Source organism: Boleophthalmus pectinirostris, unplaced genomic scaffold (genome assembly GCF_026225935.1).
Source record: "Boleophthalmus pectinirostris isolate CB_2022bp ecotype Guang Dong unplaced genomic scaffold, ASM2622593v1 HiC_scaffold_17, whole genome shotgun sequence".
Lineage (NCBI taxonomy): Eukaryota > Metazoa > Chordata > Actinopteri > Gobiiformes > Gobiidae > Boleophthalmus > Boleophthalmus pectinirostris.
The window spans coordinates 33,649,884-33,669,103 of record NW_026571115.1 but is presented as its reverse complement, the minus strand read 5'-3'; the positions used below and the strand labels follow the sequence as shown (position 1 = coordinate 33,669,103).

The 19,220-nt window shown below is 41.8% G+C and overlaps 1 protein-coding gene across 1 annotated transcript in view; it reads left to right on the top strand.

Annotated features, from left to right (window-relative positions):
- Window positions 1-15,160, top strand: part of LOC129408748 (cytosolic phospholipase A2 gamma-like) — a 60,562-nt gene extending 45,402 nt beyond the window's left edge. The window contains exon 12 of the mRNA XM_055153105.1: window positions 14,960-15,160. Coding sequence (XP_055009080.1) covers window positions 14,960-15,160 — 201 coding nt within the window. The remainder of the gene's footprint in view (window positions 1-14,959) is intronic.
- The last annotated feature ends 4,060 nt before the right edge of the window (window positions 15,161-19,220 follow it).

Sequence of the window (19,220 nt, the reverse complement as noted above, 5' to 3'; positions counted from 1 at the left end):
GACCTGGTTTGGACCTGGTTTGGACCTGGTTTAGTCCTGGTTTTAGACCTGGTTTGGACCTGGTTTGGACCTGGTTTAGACCTGGTTTAGTCCTGGTTTAGTCCTGGTTTAGACCTGGTTTAGCTCTGGTTTAGACCTGGTTTAGTCCTGGTTTAGACCTGGTTTTAGACCTGGTTTAGTCCTGGTTTAGTGTTCAGCGTTAAGTGGAATTACCGAAGGAAAAAAAAAGGAATAGCCCAAAATGTGAAAACAGGAAAATCCCTCTGTGTAATCCATTTATTTCAACAAAGTAACTGTAATCCAATTACCACTCACTGAAACAGTAACTGTAACTGAATACAGTTACTCATCATTAGTACTCTGATTACATAACTCCGGTACATGTAATCTGTTACTCCTCAACACTGTTTAGGAGTGAGGAGTTTAAAAACAGGTACAGACTCGGCCTCTGATCTCTAACGGCGACTGGTTCCAGAATCGAGGGGTGTTAACAGTTACTAAATACTTTTTTATTCTACTAGTAATTTCTTGGACTACTTCTTTTATACTTTTACTTGTGTCATGTTTTTTTTAAGTACTACTCGTACTTTTACATGTGAAATGTGTTTTATATGAATAAAATTTCATTCTCTAGGTGTATTTGTGAAATTATTTTCAGTTCAGTTTATCCAGAGGAGTTTCAGTTCTGCTTTAGTCCTGGTTTAGTTCTGGTTTAGTCCTATTTTACCCACAGCAAACGGCAAAGTTGCATTTTGGCTCACACAAACATAAAGAGCATTACAATAATCCAATCTATTCGTCACAGATGCATGTATGACAGTTTCGAAGTTTGGCGTTGACAAAATAGGCTTAATTTTGGCCAGTTGTCTTAACTGGAAAAAAAAACTAGATTACGAGAACTAGAACTAGAACTAGAACTAGAACTAGAACTAGAACTAGAACTAGAACTAGAACTAGAACGCTCTGCCCCCCCACGTCCGAACCGAACCCACAGTGGAGAGTTTTAAGTCTCGTCTTAAAACCCACTTTTATTCTCTGACTTTTAACACCTCCTGAGTTGTGTGCTCCTCTTTTATTTATTTATTTTAGTTTATTTTTATTATTTTTTTTTATTGGTTTTATTAGATTTTACTCATATTTTATTTTACAGTTTTTATTATTTTAAGGCTAGTATGATTATTTTAGTTGTTTATTTTATCATTTTATTATTGTTGTTATTATTATGTATTTGTGCAGCACTTTGGAAACTGTTTATTTGTGAAATGTGCGACAGAAATAAAGTGGATTGAAACAAACTCACACACGCAGCTCAGTGTGCAGTTCGTCCAGACGTCCGCTAGAGGCCGCTCACAGTCCACGGCTCACACTTCGGAGTTTATTTGGGTCACCTCCTCACGCCAAAGGTGCGAACTTCACTCTCTGCACGGGTCAGAAACGCGGTGGAACGACGAGATTTACGTTTCCACCGCGTTAAAGCCACATATTATTTTACTTATAAACACAATTTCAGCACGTAGACATACATTTTTAGCAAAATTTATCGCAATGCACCACGAAATCCGCTGATAAAAAGTTGAAATCACGCGTAAAACGAGCTGAAAATGTACGGTTTTCAGTCTCGCGCTTTGACGCACGGGTATCGTCAAAACGCGTGGATGTTTTCGTGAAAATACGCGCGCGCCGGTGCCCGGGGGACCGCTGCCGGAGCTGGCATCATCATGTATGCCGTGTGAAGTGTGTTCCGAGCGGGGATGAGCGCGCGGGAGGTGTGGGGTGGGGAGGAGAGCAGAGCATAGCAGAGCAGAGTGCGCTCCTGTATGGGCTGGTTACGTGCGCCGTGCGTCACTGGAGATTCCTGGATGATGCTCTCCGCTTTGGGAACGAACGGTGCGCCAGCGACGATCCACTCCGCCTGAGATTTTCACGAAACGCGGCGTATTTCGCGTGATTTCCAGCCTCCAAAAAAAGGATGTTACGTGGAAGTCCGTGCGAGGATACGGGGTGATCGGTCAAACTTGGAGGGGGAAAGAATAGTACGGATCGAAACGCTTCCAGGACGCAGCGGAACGCGAGCAGAGGGGGGGAGAGATGCTAAAACTTTGTCCGTGTGGTGGAGCGACATGAGCCGGACCTGATCGAAGGATGCTCGGGGTTTGGAATATAGTACCGGTCCTTCTTCTGCAAGCGTATCTCGTGTGCACATCGTCAGGTAAGAAGCGGAGGAGATGGAGATTGGAGATGGAGGCGAGGTGATAAAACAAACAAACACCGCGGGCTGATTTGTGCTCGGATAATATTTTCGTTTCATCGCAGTTGAGTCGTTTTTTCGCGTTGAGATTGGCGTAAAGATCCCATATATTACGTAAAATTGACTCTCGTGGAGTGTTGTTGTTGTTACCTCCTCAAAAAAAAAAAAAAAAACTGGACCTGGAGTTGTGTTTTTGTTTCATTCACACAGTTTTGAGTGATTTTTTATTTAATTTTATGAGTCTGTCCACATCTCCAGAGCTCAAAATGCTGCGTTTCACCCAGTGATGTCATGAAGTGGTAGTTCCAGAGTTAAAGGCGAAACGTTTTACCTTTAGTTTAAGCAATTCCAGGTCTGGCCAATCCAACCTGTCAAATCTCGATCCCGTCACTTCCAGGTGCCACAGTGACAAAAACTGTTGTTGTGTCCTTTGGCAAGACACTTGACCTCACCTGTCAGTGTGTCCCAGGGCAGCTGTGGCTACAACAATAGTTTGTCACGACCGAGTGTGGAGTGAAAGAATAAAATAATGATCTGCAAACAGTGTCGAGGAGTAACAGATTACATGTACTGTAATCAGAGTACTAATGATGAGTAACTGTATTCAGTTACAGTTACTGTTTCAGTGAGTGGGAATTGGATTACAGTTACTTTGTTGAAATAAATGCTTTCACATTTTGGGCTATATATTTTTTTTTTTCGGTAATTCCACTCATTGCTGGAAATTAAACCGGGTCTAAACTAAATCTAAACCAGGACTAAAACCAGGTCTAAACTAGATCTAAACCAGGACTAAACCAGAACTCGAACCAGGTCTAAACTAGATCTAAACCAGGACTAAACCAGGATTATACCAGGACTAAACCAGGACTAACCAGGACTAAAACCAGGTATAAACCAGGACTAAAACCAGGTCTAAACGAGATCTAAACCAGGACTAAACCAGGTCTAAACCAGGACTAAACCAGGACTAAACCAGGACTAAAACCAGGTCTAAACCAGGACTAAAACCAGGTCTAAACTAGATCTAAACTAGATCTAAACCAGGACTAAACCAGGACTAAACCAGGACTAAACCAGACTAAACCAGGACTAAAACCAGGATAACCAGGACTAAACCAGGTCTAAACCAGGACTAAAAACCAGGACTTAAACCAGGTCTAAACCAGGACTAAAACCAGGTCTAAACTAGATCTAAACTAGATCTAAAGCAGGACTAAACCAGGACTAAAACCAGGATTAAACCAGGACTAAACCAGGTCTAAACCAGGTCTAAATCAGGATTTAACAGGACTAAATCCTGCTATGCAGACCGTGTTTCCTCGTCTTCTATCAATAATATTTTTAATTTGGTTCAGTAAAATCTGGGCTTTTTATTTTCTTTTATCAGACAAAACTTCTTATGTTACAATTTTAGACCTAGTTTAGATCTAGTTTAGTCCTGGTTTTAGTCCTGGTTTAGTCCTGGTTTAGTCCTGGTTTAGTCCTGGTTTTAGTCCTGGTTTAGTCCTGGTTTTAGTCCTGGTTTAGTCCTGGTTTAGTCCTGGTTTTAGTCCTGGTTTAGTCCTGGTTTAGTCCTGGAGTCCTGGTTTAGTCCTGGTTTAGTCCTGGTTTAGTCCTGGTTTAGTCCTGGTTTAGTCCTGGTTTTAGTCCTGGTTTAGTCCTGGTTTAGTTTAGTCCTGGTTTTAGTCCTGGTTTAGTCCTGGTTTAGTCCTGGTTTAGTCCTGGTTTAGTCCTGGTTTAGTCCTGGTTTTAGTCCTGGTTTAGTCCTGGTTTTAGTCCTGGTTTAGTCCTGGTTTAGTCCTGGTTTAGGTTTTAGTCCTGTTTAGTTTTAGTGGAATTACCAAAAAAACAAAACAAAAAAAACCCTGGAAAACAGGAAAAATCCCTGCCGTGTAATCCATTTATTTCAACAAAGTAACTGTAATCCAATTACCACTCACTGAAACAGTAACTGTAACTGAATACAGTTACTCATAATTAGTACTCTGATTACATAACTCTGGTACATGTAATCTGTTACTCCCCAGCACTGAGTGTTACAGAGCTCCAGTGCAGAATGGTTTTGTTCCATCAACAATTAGTTAAATTCATTCATCACACTTGGCTAAAATCACAATAAATATTAAATATGTATAAAAACACACGATTTTCCCAAGACAAACGTACTAAAATTGATAGATTAATTTTAATTTATTCACGACATCAGCTGCTTTTAAAATGATTCATTCTACACTGTAACAAATCTCCTGTAAATTTGACAGTAAACACCTTGTTTGTTTTATTTATTACTGTAAATCATTTTTACAGGTAAGAGCTGGAACACTTTACAGGGTTTTGTTGAGGTATTTTTTTTACAGTTATTCGCTGGTTTGAAGTTTACAGTAAATAATTGCTCTGCAGCTTACAGCAAAACCTTGTATATCACATGTACAAGTGTTACCTGGGAATTTTGTTATCAGTATTTCCCTGTAATTTAAAAATACAACTAATCAATGTATTGTCATAAGAATAAACAGACTCAGAGCTAAAACTCATTCAAACATTTATTTTAAAAACAGTTAACACAAATACACATTAAAATATGTAAACAAATGATGTAAGAAAATATTTAAGAAAGTTAAAGACACATGGAAGTGACAGTTGGACATGAGCTGAAGTATAAAGTCCATAAAGAGTCTGAGCACAGCAAAAAACTGAAGGGTTAAAATTTTAGGGTAAAATATTTCAGAGTTGTTTTTAACACCAAAAGTGTTATTTTAACTATTTGAAAGTTAAATGGGGGTTTGAGTTGGGGTTATTTGCCAGAGTTGATGTGGTTGAGGTTAATTCAACTTCCTCTAGTGTTAATTCAACTTCCTCTAGTGTTAATTCAACTTCCTCTAGTGTTAATTCAACTTCCTTTATTGTTAATTCAACTTCCTCTAGTGTTAATTCAACTTCCTCTAGTTTTAATTCAACTTCTCTTAGTGTTAATTTGGCTCCTCCCATTCACCACTTCAAACTCTTGTGAGAGAAGTGAACCAGTTTGAACCAGTTTTGTACATAATTGAATCTTAAATTAACTCAAATAAAGTAAAAATAAAATAAAACAACTCTATGTGTTGTTAACTCTACAAAGTGTTGTCTGTTTACTCCCAAAACGTGAATATAACTCTGGATTTCAGGTTAAACAGAAACTTTGGTCCAGTGTTACTTAATTAACATTTCCAAAAATGTTAAATTAACTCTAGAACAGATTGGACTCATATAAACTCTGAGAAAATGTTAAAGTTGATTCTGTGTGAGTCAATTTTAACCCTCCACTTTTTGTTGTGAAGAGGAAAGACGTGAGGATCTCAAGTTCTTCAGGCTCCTTCTAGATCTGTGTCTGTGTTCACCTCATGAAACATCTGTAATCACAAACACAGAGGAATCAAAGGAGGTAACAGCATCTGTGTTATTCTAATGACAAACAGTTTAACTGTCACCAAACCTTTAAACACGTGAAATGAAATACTCACCTGTGAAGTGCAGCGGAGGCAGTGAAGAAGTGAGTTGAGCTCAGACACAGAGCTGGAATGTGACCTGATCTTTACTGATCAATACTCAGTATAAACCAGGAACACAAACATCACATTTTATTATTAGAATCCACCTTTAATATTTACACAGCACAACTGAGCTTAATGTTATTATAATGACTTCAACATCCACCACTAAGTGTGTACATGAAGGACATGTTCATCAGTCCAGTGTGCAGGAGGTTCTAGTGAAGAAACCAGCTCAGATACAGAGGTGTGTACTTCAGTCTTCAGTATCAGAGTAAACTACAACTTCACCTGAACAAACAGACTGACATTTTATTATTATTATAGATGAACATGATATTTATGCCTTTAATGAACATATCACAGAAAACAATAGTGTTCCATGCCATAATAACAGAAAGTTTACATCACAAACCTTTATATTAAAGACTCACCAACTGAAACCCAGTGACTCTAGTGACGAATACAAACAGTTACAGACGTGATGTTCTGTCAGTCTCAGTGTCCACCTGGTGTGGTGACACCTAAATAAATGCATTATTATTATTATTTATTTTTTTATTAAACATGGTGTTCATTATTACACCTAAAATCACAGAACATTGTGTTCCATGTTTTTTTTTGACATGTTTGGCCAATTCTTTAATTTAATCACAATCTTACCTTTACATTAATCCAGTGCACAGTGGACTTTTATATGTGTGTAGAAGAACCGGCTCAGCTCATGGTGAGATGAGGCCTGGACCTGGTCTCTCTTCAGTCTGTGGTGTCCACCTGGTGCAGGGCGACTGCACTGACAACTTCACCTCAACAAACACAAACACATTTGTATAAAACATGGTGGTTTTAAATTTGGGGCATTTGTGATTTAGTTTTGATGTGTGACCCTTAGTTTATTCACTTGTTTTTGTATAAATCTGTGTGACCCGTTTTTTTTGTCGGGCTGGTGTCACCTAGTGCTTCCGCTCAATTTCATTTCTCTCCATCAACTAGATCAGAAATCTGAATACAACAGACGGTTTGTAAAAACCCCGAAAGTGCGAGTTCGGGCACCAGACAATCACACATTCTGTGTTGATTCCCGAGATTTCCCGTATTTTGAAAAACGAATGAGCGAATGATACATGGATTGGTGGAAAACAAAGTTCCTATCGAATCCATGTGTCATTCGTTTTTTCGTTTTCCAATATAAAACCAAAAATAAGAAAACGAAAAAAAAAACAATTTTCTTCATTATTTGTCTTCAAAACCAAAATGAAAAACGGATAACAATTTGTTTTTTCTGTTTTCAATTTTGTGTTTAAATGAAGAATGGAAAAAACGGATAACGGCCTCGTTTACGTGACTTACGTGACTGCGATGTCGGAATTTTGCGGTGCATAAGGACTGAACCAGGACTGATCCAGGTCCAGGACCAGGCCGGAACTAGACCGAGACCAGACCGAGACCAGGCTGGGACCAAACCAGGACCAATAGTGACGTAATCAGAGTACAAATTATGAGTAACTGTATTCAAGTTACAGTTACTGTTTCAGTGAGTGGGAATTGGATTACAGTTACTTTGTTGAAATAAATGGATTACACGGCGGTATTTTCCTGTTTTCACATTTTGGGCTAAACCAGAACTAAACCAAGACTAAACAGGACTAAACCAGGACTAAACCAGAACTAAACCAGGACTAAACCAGGACTAAACCAGGACTAAACCAGGACTAAACAGTATGACACTTAACAGTAGTGTGAACATAATTTAAAGCAGCAGTGATCTCATATAAAAATCATTTCTCTATCAATAATATTTTTAATCTGGTTAAGGAAAGACTGGACTTTTTATTTTCTTTAAGCAGACAAAACATTAAAAGTTAATATTTCCTCGTCTTTGCTTCTCTACTTTAAACAAAAGTCTGTTCATGGAGACTTGGGCTCAACAGACAATTTGAAGAGAACAAACATGAATTTTCAGGATGTGGTCGTTACATTCATGTCGCTTTTAAAAAGCACGACAACATCAAGTAATCCAAAGTATTCAGATTACGTTACTCACTTTAAGTAATTTAATGGATTACGTTACAAACTACATTTTGGTGTGTGTAATCTGTAATTTGTAGGGGATTACATTTTAAAAGTAAACTTCCCAACACTGTATACAGACAAAAAGAAGGTTTCGCCATGAGGGATCCGCTCTCGGCCATTACGAGCCATTTCTTCACTGAAGATCTGGAGGAAAAGGCCCTCAAACCCGTCCCTCCACATCAGAGCCGCCCCGTGGAGAAGATATGAGGATGACATATTGGAGAAAATAAAACAAGGACACAGAGGAGCAAAGGGAGCACTTTAAAACAACTGATAAAACAGGAAAATAAACACACTTGAGGAGGAGGACGAGGAGGAGGAGAGAATTACGGCTTTTTTGGACGTAAACCTCAAACCCGGTCAGGACAGAAAACGCTCAACCGGCACCACAACATTATTCCTGCTCTTCACCGTCATCACAAAGGAGGAGGAAGAGGAGGGGAGACGCCGCGAAGCCAGATGGACGAGGATTTCAAGGACATACAACACAATACGAACATCAAAACTACGGCAAAACCACACGCAAAAACGAACGACGGCGACGGGTGCACCCCAAGGACAAAACGCAAACAGATCAAAAAACACAACGTTCTGTAGAAATACCACGAAAACAAAACACGCAGTAAAGCTTCTGTCGAGGAAACAGGGAGACGATTGAGCGCGAGGAAAAAAAGAAACATGAAAAAGAATGTGGAAAACAAAAACAAAACACCACACGACTCAAGAGAAGAGGAGAGGGCACATCAGCCAAACCACTGCAAATGTGAAGATCATATTTACACCAGGGACACTCCAAAAATACTGTGAACAGAAGGACACAAGAACAAACACTAGAGGCTAATAAGAAAAGAGGAAGCAATGTATTAACCCGCTAAATTAATTCCTGTTCCTAATATGGATCTTGGGTTCAGATTCGCTCCTATGACTGCAGGCCTCGGTGAGCTTCATTTGACTGGAGCTGGACGCTGTGGGTGACGTCACTTTTCTTTATACAGTCTGTGGTTTGTTGTGGTCAGCTCATCAGTGTCACGTGAGTCACATGAGGCGTCTGAGGAAGGAGACAGATGGTTAAAAAAAAAAAAAAAAATCAAAGCTTTTGGTTTTTAAAAAGATGAAGTTCTGATTCTGGTCCAGACATGAAGATACAAACTATATGTGAGGGTAAGATGTCCATCCATCCATCCATCCATCCATTCATTTTCTTCCTCTTATCCGGGGCCGGGTCGTGTGGGCAGCAGTCTAAGCAGGGACTCCCAGACTTCCTTCACCCCAGACACTTCCTCTAGCTCCTCCAGGGGAACCCCGAGGTCTTCCCAGACCAGCCCAGAGACATAGTCCCTCCAGTGTGTCCTGGGTCTTCCCCGGGGCCTCCTCACGGTGGGACATTCCAGGAACACCTCCCAAGGGCGGCGTCCAGGAGGCATCAGAACAGATGCCCGAGCCTCAGCTGCTCCTCTCCACATGGAGGAGCAGTGGCTCTACTCTGAGCTCCTCCCGTGTGACTGAGCTCCTCACCCTGTCTCTAAGGGAGCGCCCAGACACCCTGCAGAGGAAACTCATTTCCCACTTGTATCTGTGATCTCGTTCTTTCGGTCATTACCCAGAGCTCATGATCATAGGTGAGGGGAGGAATGTCGACTGACGGTAAATCGAGAGCTTCGCCTTTCGGCTCATCTCCTCTTCACCACAACGGTCCAATACAGAGACCACATCACTGCAGACGCTGCACTGATCCACCTGTCAATCTCACGCTCCATCCTCCCCTCACTCGAGAACAAGACCCAGAGATACTTGAACTCCTCCACTTGAGGCAGGGACTCTCCATCTGGAGAGAGGTGGGTGGAGGTTAAGATGTAAAAAACACTTATAATTACTCGTGATGGGCAGAGAGTGATACAGTATTTTCAGGGCCGTTCAGAGCCACTTGTACTGGGGCCCTAAACACAAATACTTTGTGGTGCCACCCCACCCTGCCCCGCCTGGATCTAAGAATAATTCAGAATTTATCATTGCAATTTGCTTTATTTCCAAAACCAATACACCAAACATGAAAGTTAAAACAATAAATTATTAACAAAGGTTAATACATAAATATCACCACTATTATTATAAACAAAGATTTGTGCAACGACTGCAGACTGAACATTGTAAACACAAGTAAAAGTAAGTAAGTAAGTTTTTATTTATATAGTACTTTTCACAGACATATGTCATAAAGACACTTTACAGAGCTTTATTCACTCACTCCAAACCCGGTGTTGGTGAACTACTATTGCAGCCACAGCTGCCCTGTGTCAGATTGACTGAAGCGCAGATCTGCGCCATTGGCCCCTCAAACCATCATCATCATCACTCACACACACACACACACACCACTTTCATACTAGGCAATGTGGGTGAAGTGTCTTGCCTAAGGACACAACAACAGTTTTGGCTCCTGATTTTCCCAGTGTCTCCATCCAAGTCCAGACCAGACCAGACCTCTGAGCTTCTGAGATCTGCCAGAATCAGGCTTTGACAAACTGGAACGACCACCATGTACTTAAAAACAAACACTTGCACACTACAGTTTATCAAAGAATTTGACAGTGAAAATGTCTTAGGAAAGACTGTATCTGCTGGAATCCACAGAGAGAGAAAGAGATTTCAGTGGATTCTGTTCGTGCTCTGGCTTCTCATCTTTCTCCGCTCACTTTGGACGGAAAGTTTTGCGAAGAATCACGAGCCTGAAGCGTAACGTGTGTGTAGTAATTGTATTTTACTCAAGTACACTGTTACTTTAAACAAAACATTACTCCAGTACAAGTCAAAATACGGTGTAAAAACTACTCGTAAAAGTAGAGTTCCTTGAGTGACACAGCAGCACCTGGAGTAGTTCTTCACAGACTGTATGAGCCCGGCCCGTGTGGAGAAATGAGTCTTATTTAAGTGTGATTTGGGCGCAGAGTCCGGCTCGTGCTTCATCTCCTCCTCTCCCTCTGTCTCTGTGTCTCTCTCGGTCTCTGTGTCTCTCTCAGTCTCTGTGTCTCTCTCTCTGGTCTCTGTGTCTCTCTCGGTCTCTGTGTCTCTCTCGGTCTCTGTGTCTCTCTCTCTCTGTCTCTCTCTCTCTCTCTCTCTCTCTCGGTCTCTGTGTCTCTCTCGGTCTCTCTCTCTCTGTCTCTGTGTCTCTCTCGGTCTCTCTCTCGTGTCTCTCTCGGTCTCTGTGTCTCTCTCGGTCTCTGTGTCTCTCTCGGTCTCTGTCTCTCTCTGTCTCTCTCTCTGTGTCGTCTCTCTCTGGTCTCTGTGTCTCTCTCGGTCTCTCTCTCTCGGTCTCTCTCGTGTCTCTCTCGGTCTCTGGTCTCTCTCTCTGGTCTCTGTCGTCTCTCTCGGTCTCTGTGTCTCTCTCGGTCTCTCTCGGTCTCTCTCGGTCTCTGTGTCTCTCTCGGTCTCTGTGTCTCTCTCGGTCTCTGTGTCTCTCTCGGTCTCTCGTCTCTGTCTCTCTCGGTCTCTGTCTCTCTCGGTCTCTCTCGTGTCTCTCTCGGTCTCTGTCTCTCTCGTCTCTCTCGGTCTCTGTGTCTCTCTCGGTCTCTGTCTCTGTGTCTCTCTCTCTCTGTGTCTCTCTCTCTCTCGTGTCTCTCTCGGTCTCTGGTCTCTCTCGGTCTCTGTGTCTCTCTCGGTCTCTGTGTCTCTCTCTCTCTCTCTGTGTCTCTCTCGGTCTCTGTGTCTCTCTCGGTCTCTGTGTCTCTCTCGGTCTCTGTGTCTCTCTCTCTCTGTGTCTCTCTCGGTCTCTGTGTCTCTCTCGGTCTCTCTCTCTGTGTCTCTCTCGGTCTCTGTGTCTCTCTCGGTCTCTCTCTCGGTCTCTGTCTCTCGGTCTCTGTGTCTCTCTCGGTCTCTGTGTCTCTCTCGGTCTCTCTCGGTCTCTGGTCTCTCTCTCGGTCTCTCTCGGTCTCTGTGTCTCTCTCGGTCTCTGTGTCTCTCTCGGTCTCTGTGTCTCTCTTCTGAGTCTCTGATCTGTGTCTCTCTCGGTCGAGTCTGTGTATGAAGGCAAATGGCAGAGTAATAAAACACACTTAATGGAGTTAACTAGACGAGCGGGGCGGACTTTGGTTCAGTCCACGCTGCTCGTGTCGACTTTTAGAACGGCCCTGGTGTTTCAGAGCTGGTTTAGTCCTGATTTAGTCCTGGTTTAGTCCAGGTTTAGTCCTGTTTTAGTCCTGGTTCAGTCCAGGTTTAGTCCTGTTTTAGACCTGGTTTAGTCTTGTTTTAGTCCTGGTTTAGTCTTGTTTTATTCCTGGTTTTAGTCCTGGTTTAGTCCAGGTTTAGTCCTGTTTTAGTCCTGGTTCAGTCCTGGTTTAGTCCTTGTTTAGTCCTGGTTCAGTCCTGGCTTTAGTCCTGTTTAAGTCCTGTTTTAGACCTGGTTTAGTCCTGGTTTAGACCAGGTTTAGTTCTGTTTTAGTCCTGGTTCTGTCCCTGTTTTAGTCCAGGTTTAGTTCTGTTTTAGTCCTGGTTCAATCCTGTTTTAGTCCTGTTTTAGTCCTGGTTCAGTCCTTGTTTAGTCCTGGTTCAGTTCTGTTTAAGTCCTGGTTTAGTCCTGTTTTTAGTCCTGGTTCAGTCCTGGTTTTAGTCCTGTTTTAGTCCTGTTTTAAGTCCTGTTTTAGTCCTGTTTAGTCCTAGTCCTGTTTTAGTCCTGTTTAGTCGTCCTGGTTTTAGTCCTGGTTTAGTCCTGGTTTAGTCCTGGTTTAGACCTGGTTTAGACCTGGTTTAGACCTGGTTTAGTCCTGGTTTAGACCTGGTTTAGACCTGGTTTAGACCTGGTTTAGACCTGGTTCAGTCCTGGTTTAGTCCTGGTTTAGACCTGGTTTAGACCTGGTTTAGACCTGGTTTAGACCTGGTTCAGTCCTGGTTTAGTCCTGGTTCTGTTCTGCTTTAAACGGTTCTGGAGTGATTTTCTATCTTTCTTTTTATCTCTCTCAGAGCTGTTTACATCGAGGAAACACTCACCCACACACTTTCAGACACTGATGGGGGCGAACTGGGTGAAGTGTCTTGCTCAAGGACACAGCAACATTTTCATTTTCCTGGTTTAGTCTTGGTTTAGACTAGGGATGTGAATATTTGGCAAAAACACTATTCGAAACTCAATGACAGCTATTCGAATATTATTCAAAAATCGCCCCCCCTTTCCCCGCCTGCACGCACACGCACATATACCACATGACAGATGGGGTATTTAAGCGCAAATGTTTTAATCAACAAAACACCCTTCCAAATCAGAAATGAGCACCCACCTATGAAACAATATGAAATTATATTCAAGGCTATCTCAGTTTTAACCCTCTCCAGGCAGGCGTTGCAGATTTGCAACAGCTAAATTCCAATTACCTACTGACTCCACATCCATATTTTATTAGCTTTTTTCCCATCCATGCTGATAAACGTGGACGATGCAGACTGTGCAAGAATGACAACACACAAACTGCCTGCCAGAAGTGCAAAATACTTTTTTTGTTTACAAAGGATAAAAAAGTCAGGATTGTATATTACTACCCCATATTATAATTTTCCCCAAATATCAGATTTTTCCTGATACTAGAAATTAATTTGAGCCTGAGAGGGTTAAAAACGCATGACCAAGCACATACTGTAGCCCACTGCAGAGACTCGCTCCGATGGCACGGACGTCGCAGACACACCTAAGTAAGCGCTCGCTCACTTTGCCAGTCGGGGGTATTTCTGTTTGCTTCTTTTCCATCATGTTTAGGCGTGTTCTATCAAAAATGACTAGACTCAGTCAATTTAAGTTACAAAAATTTATTCCCCTGACAATTCAATTCTAATACAGAGCTCTGGGTCAGATTGTTGTCCCTAACTGCCTACAAAGTTACATAGGGCTTATACCAGTTGGTTTATCTCTACAGTCCCAGTTCTGCAAAGGAAATTGCTTAGAAGCACATAGGTTACACATTATATAGGAAACACAATGGTACTGTTCAACAAATAAGATCTCGGTGTTTAAGCTTCAACTCAATGTGTAACTTCATTAACCAATAGTCTTCACATGTCATCGGGTCAGTGTGGAGCGGTGGGCATATATCCTGGCAGTACTGAGTTCACTTGCGCATGTTCCCGTGTTTGGGCGTGTTTCGCTCTCAGACGGCTCTGCATGGTAGTGGTTGATCTATGGTTTGCTTCACCTGGCAGATTTTTCATTTAACAAAGTAAATGACGATCATACGGAACTTTTACTTGCTTCTGCATTGCTAATGCGGCGCGATAAGTTTTCTTCTTCTGTTATTCCGGAGCAGCCTCTACACTCGGCCTAGTCTACCGCGCCTACAGGGAGTTTTACAGTCTGTTAGCGCCACCTTCTGGCCGAATGCCGTACATGAAATATTGGTTAGGAAACGTCTTTATTCGAAATTACTATTCAATATTCAAACGTATGACGAATATTCGAAAATCATGTCTCATCCCTAGTTTAGACCTGGTTTAGTCCTGTTTTAGTCCTGTTTTGGTCCTGGTTTAGTCCTGGTTTAATCCTGGTTCAGTCCTGGTTTAATCCTGTTTTAGTCCTGGTTTAGTCCTGGTTTAGTCCTGGTTTAATCCTGGTTCAGTCCTGTTTTAGTCCTGTTTTGGTCCTGGTTTAGTCCTGGTTTAATCCTGGTTTAGTTTTAGTCCTGGTTTAATCCTGTTTAGTCCTGGTTTAGTCCTGGTTTAGACCTGGTTTAATCCTGGTTTAGACCTGGTTTAATCCTGGTTTAGTTTAGTTTAGTTATTTTTTGTGTGCTTTCTTTATGTTATTTATTATTATTATTATTATTATTATTATTATTATTATTATTATTATTATTATTATTATGAATAATAATAATAATAATAATAATAATAATAATATAATAATAATTCAGTTTTTATTATTAATATTTGTTTTCTTTGGATTTGTCTATAATAAATTTAAAAAATTATAAATAAAATATAAAATATAAATACATAACACCAGTGACTATAGAAAACCTGCGACAGTTTGGCATGAATCCACACACAGGGCAGCCACAACCGCGCACTCCTTTAATACTCCTTTAATACTGTGTAATCCTAATCTGACCCTCCCCTCCCCTGCACCCGCCAGCACCCGCCAGCACCCGCCAGCACCCGCCAGCACCCGTCCAGCCCCCGTCAGCCCCCGTCAGCCCCCGTCCCGTCCACATGTCCGCTGTCGTATCGCTCCAATCCTCCGCGGCGCACGGAGGGACAGCTGCAGAGGGAGCGGGAGCTAAGGGCCTCGCCGGTGCTCAGGTTTTATAACGTTATGGAAATGCAGCAGAAATAGGACAGAGAAATAAAACGCTGGAAGAAAAAGACCAAGAGAAGCGAGAGAATAAAACAGAGACGCTGATAGAGTTACGTGTTATGATGCTGATGTTTGTGAGGAAAAATCCCGCGCACCGTTTTACTTGGAAATAGTGAGATTTATTTTTATTTTGTTGAAATAAATGGATGACATGGCGGTATTTTCCTGTTTTCACACTTTGGGCTAAAACCAGGACTAAACCAGGTCTAAACCAGGTCTAAAAACAGGACTAAAGGAGGACTAAACCAGGTCTAACCCAGAAATAAACCAGGTCTAAACCAGGTCTAAAACAGGACTAAAGGAGGACTAAACCAGGTCTAAACCAGGAATAAACCAGGTCTAAAACAGGACTAAAACAGGACTAAACCAGGACTAAACCAGGTCTAAAACAGGACTAAAGCAGGACTAAACCAGGTCTAAAACAGGACTAAAGCAGGACTAAAACAGGACTAAAACAGGACTAAACCAGGTCTAAACCAGGTCTAAAACAGGACTAAAACAGGACTTAAAACAGGTTTAAAGCAGGACTAAAACCAGGACTAAAACAGGAATAAACCAGGTCTAAACCAGGACTAAACTAGGACTAAACCAGGACTAAAGTTGGACTAAAGCAGGACTAAACCATTTCTAAAACCAGGACTCATTGTTCTACACTGCAGTGTTCACGATATAATAAGTTTATCTACTCGTGTTTATTAATATTTTACCGATCAGTAATGTTCAGTTGATGTGGACACGGTGCTTGAGCTTCGTGCTCCTCAAAGTCCTCGTCCGATTCCGGGTCCAACACATGCGGCTGAACGCGCTGTATCTCCATGATGAATAAAGGTTTATTCCTACTAGAGCCCTGCAGTCCCGCGGGCCCCGACGCAAACCACTGCGACGCGGGACACATTTTGAAAGCTCGCTGTGGGCGCGGGCGGGAGTGGGGCTAAACAATGTGGGCGAGGGCGGGAGGGATGATAAACTGCAGTCCCGCAAACTAAATATGAGTATAAAGTAAAATATAAATAAGATGAATGTAAGTATATCATGCATCATTTGTGCTGGAGATTTTATTTGGCATTAATAAAAACATTTTAAGCAGCAGACGTCCCCCGTCCTGTACGCCGCGCGGACAGTCCCCCCGCGTCCCTTATGCCATGCAGACAGTCCTTCCGTCCAAGTATGCCATGTGAACAGTCCCCCGTGTCCCGTACACCACGCTAACAGTCCCTCCTTCCGTACGTCGTGCTGCCTGCGCAACAAAACCAGAACTCAACCAGAACTAAACCAGGTCTAAACCAGGACTAAACCAGGTCTAAAAACAGCTCTAAAACCAGGACTAAAACTGAATTTAGCCAGGACTTAACCATGTCGCCGGATCGCCCACCGCGCCTCCTCTCCGTGTTTGATAGAGTTTAAGAAAGCAAAGGTTCCCATCCTGCGGGACTTGCGGGCGGGCGCGGGACACAGTATTGCAGATGCGGGCGGGAGCGGGATTGAAAATTACAATTCTTTGCGGGAGCGGGACTCAAAATTCTGTCCCGCGCAGACCTCTAATTCCTACCACTATCAGGGTGCACGTCTGTCTCCCCCTCCCTCCCTGAGATGGCGGAGGAAGGGCGGCTCACTAAGAGCCTACGTCACGTTTGGAGGGCGGAGCCTGTGTTTTCTCAGGACGGGCGGGGGGAGGAGCAATAGTCGGACTTTCATAGTTCCTGGTCTGTGACTGATTTCATAACTATTGTGTAATGGATGTTCCAAAACCCAAATTGTGCTTGTTTATGTGCAGAAGATACAATGTGAAAAGAGTTATTTTGCATGAGACGGGATCTTTAAATAAAAAAGTACCTGTTTGAAAATCCACTTAAAGAGTAAAGAGTGTTTTAGGTGTTGAATGTTGAATTATGCAGATTTCATTGTGCAGTAAAAGTACTTTATTTATTTTCAAATGAATTTTCAAGGTCCAATATCACACAAAATAGACTCTTGTGAGCTTTTAGTCGTGTTATAACGATGTGAACTCCTCAAAAACAGACCTGGAGTTGTGTTTTTGTTTCATTCACTCGTGTTTTCTACATCTGCAAATGTCATGAAGCGTCGTTTTCACATTAACAGCTCCTTTTACCTTTTGTTCAGTGGAGATTGGAGAGGGCAGGAATGATCCAAATGATTCTAGTGAAGGTGTGTGGAGTTCTAAAGCACTTCCTGTATCACCACATGACATCACAAGGTGGAACGGAGTGTCTTCTTTCTGTTTGAGAGAAGAACTCCACGTGTGTTTGTGCAGCAAAGACGAGGATCTTAACATAAGTTGTTTTACCTGATAAAAGAGAATAAAAAGACTAGTTTAGTCCTGGTTTAGACCTGGTTTAGACCTGGTTTAGACCTGGTTTAGTCCTGGTTTAGACCTGGTTTAGACCTGTTTTTAGTCCTGCTTTTAGTCCTGGTTTAGACCTGGTTTAGACCTGTTTTTAGTCCTGGTTTAGTCTTGGTTTAGACCTGGTTTAATCCTGGTTTAGTCCTGGTTTAGACCTGGTTTAGACCTGGTTTAGATCTGGTTTAGTCCTGGGTTAGTCCTGGTTTGGACCTGGTTTTAGTCCTAGTTTAGACCTGGTTTAGTCCTGGTTCGGTCCTGGTTTAGTCCTGGTTTTAGTCTTGGTTTAATCCTGGTTTAGTCCTGGTTTAGTCCTGATTTAGTCCTGGTTTAGACCTGGTTTTAGACCTGGTTTAGACCTAGTATAGTCCTGATTTAGTCCTGAGTTAGTCCTGGTTTGGACCTGGTTTTAATCCTAGTTTAGACCTGGTTTAATCCTGGTTTAGACCTGGTTTTAGTCCTAGTTTAGACCTAGTTTAGACCTGGTTTAATCCTGGTTTAGTCCTGGGTTTAGTCCTTGTTTAGACCTGGGTTAGACCTGGTTTAATCCTGGTTTAGACCTGGTTTAGTCCTTGTTTAGACCTAGTTTAGACCTGGTTTAATCCTGGTTTAGACCTGGTTTAGTCCTTGTTTAGACCTGGGTTAGACCTGGTTTAGACCTGGTTTAGTCCTTGTTTAGTTTAGTCCTGGTTTAGTCCTTGTTTAGTCCTGGTTTAGTCCTGATTTAGACCTGGTTTAATCCTGGTTTAGTCCTGGTTTTAGTCCTTGTTTAGACCTGGGTTAGACCTGGTTTAGACCTGGTTTAGTCCTTGTTTAGTCCTGGTTTAGTCCTGATTTAGACCTCTTAAACGAGACTAAAAACAGTCGTAGATTTTGAACTGGGTTAAACTTAAACTTAATTTGTATAAATAACTTCGAAAACAATTCTGGCTGTGGGAAAATCCCAAACAGGCGGCGTTAATATCACACGTAAGAATCCCATGTTCTGTTGTGTTTTTTTAAGTTTCAGATGTTGAGCAGCGGCCTACATAAATCTGCCGAGGTTTAGTACTTTTATAAATATTTGTAAAGACCAAAAAACTTGCTTTCTGACAACTTTGCGACCGAATTATGCCACCGCTTTTTGTAGCATTTTAAAAACATTCATACAGAGAAAACCTTGAATTTTGTGCCAGTTTTTGTTTCACGTGGAAAAGGACAATAATGACAGAGATTTTAAAAACCTTGTGTACAGAGAAAGAGTCAGAACCTCACAAGAACCGAATCTTTAAAAAAAAAGAAGAACTGATGAAAAAAAGTTACTGTATTTCCTGTAAAACCAGGACTAAACCAGGACTAAACCAGGACTAAACCAGGTCTAAACCAGGACTAAACCAGGTCTAAACCAGGACTAAGTCAGGACTAAAACAGGATTTAACCAAGACTAAAACCAGGACTAAACTACAGTAGGACTAAACCAGGACTAAACCAGGACTAAACCAAGACTAAACCAGGTCTAAACCATGTCTAAAACCAGGACTAAAACAGGATTAAACCAAGACTAAAACCAGGACTAAACTACAGTAGGACTAAACTAGGATTAAAACCAGGGCTAAACCAGGTCTAAAACCAGTACTAAACCAGTACTAAACTAGGACTAAAACTAGGACTAAAACCAGGACTAAAAGCAGGACAAACCAG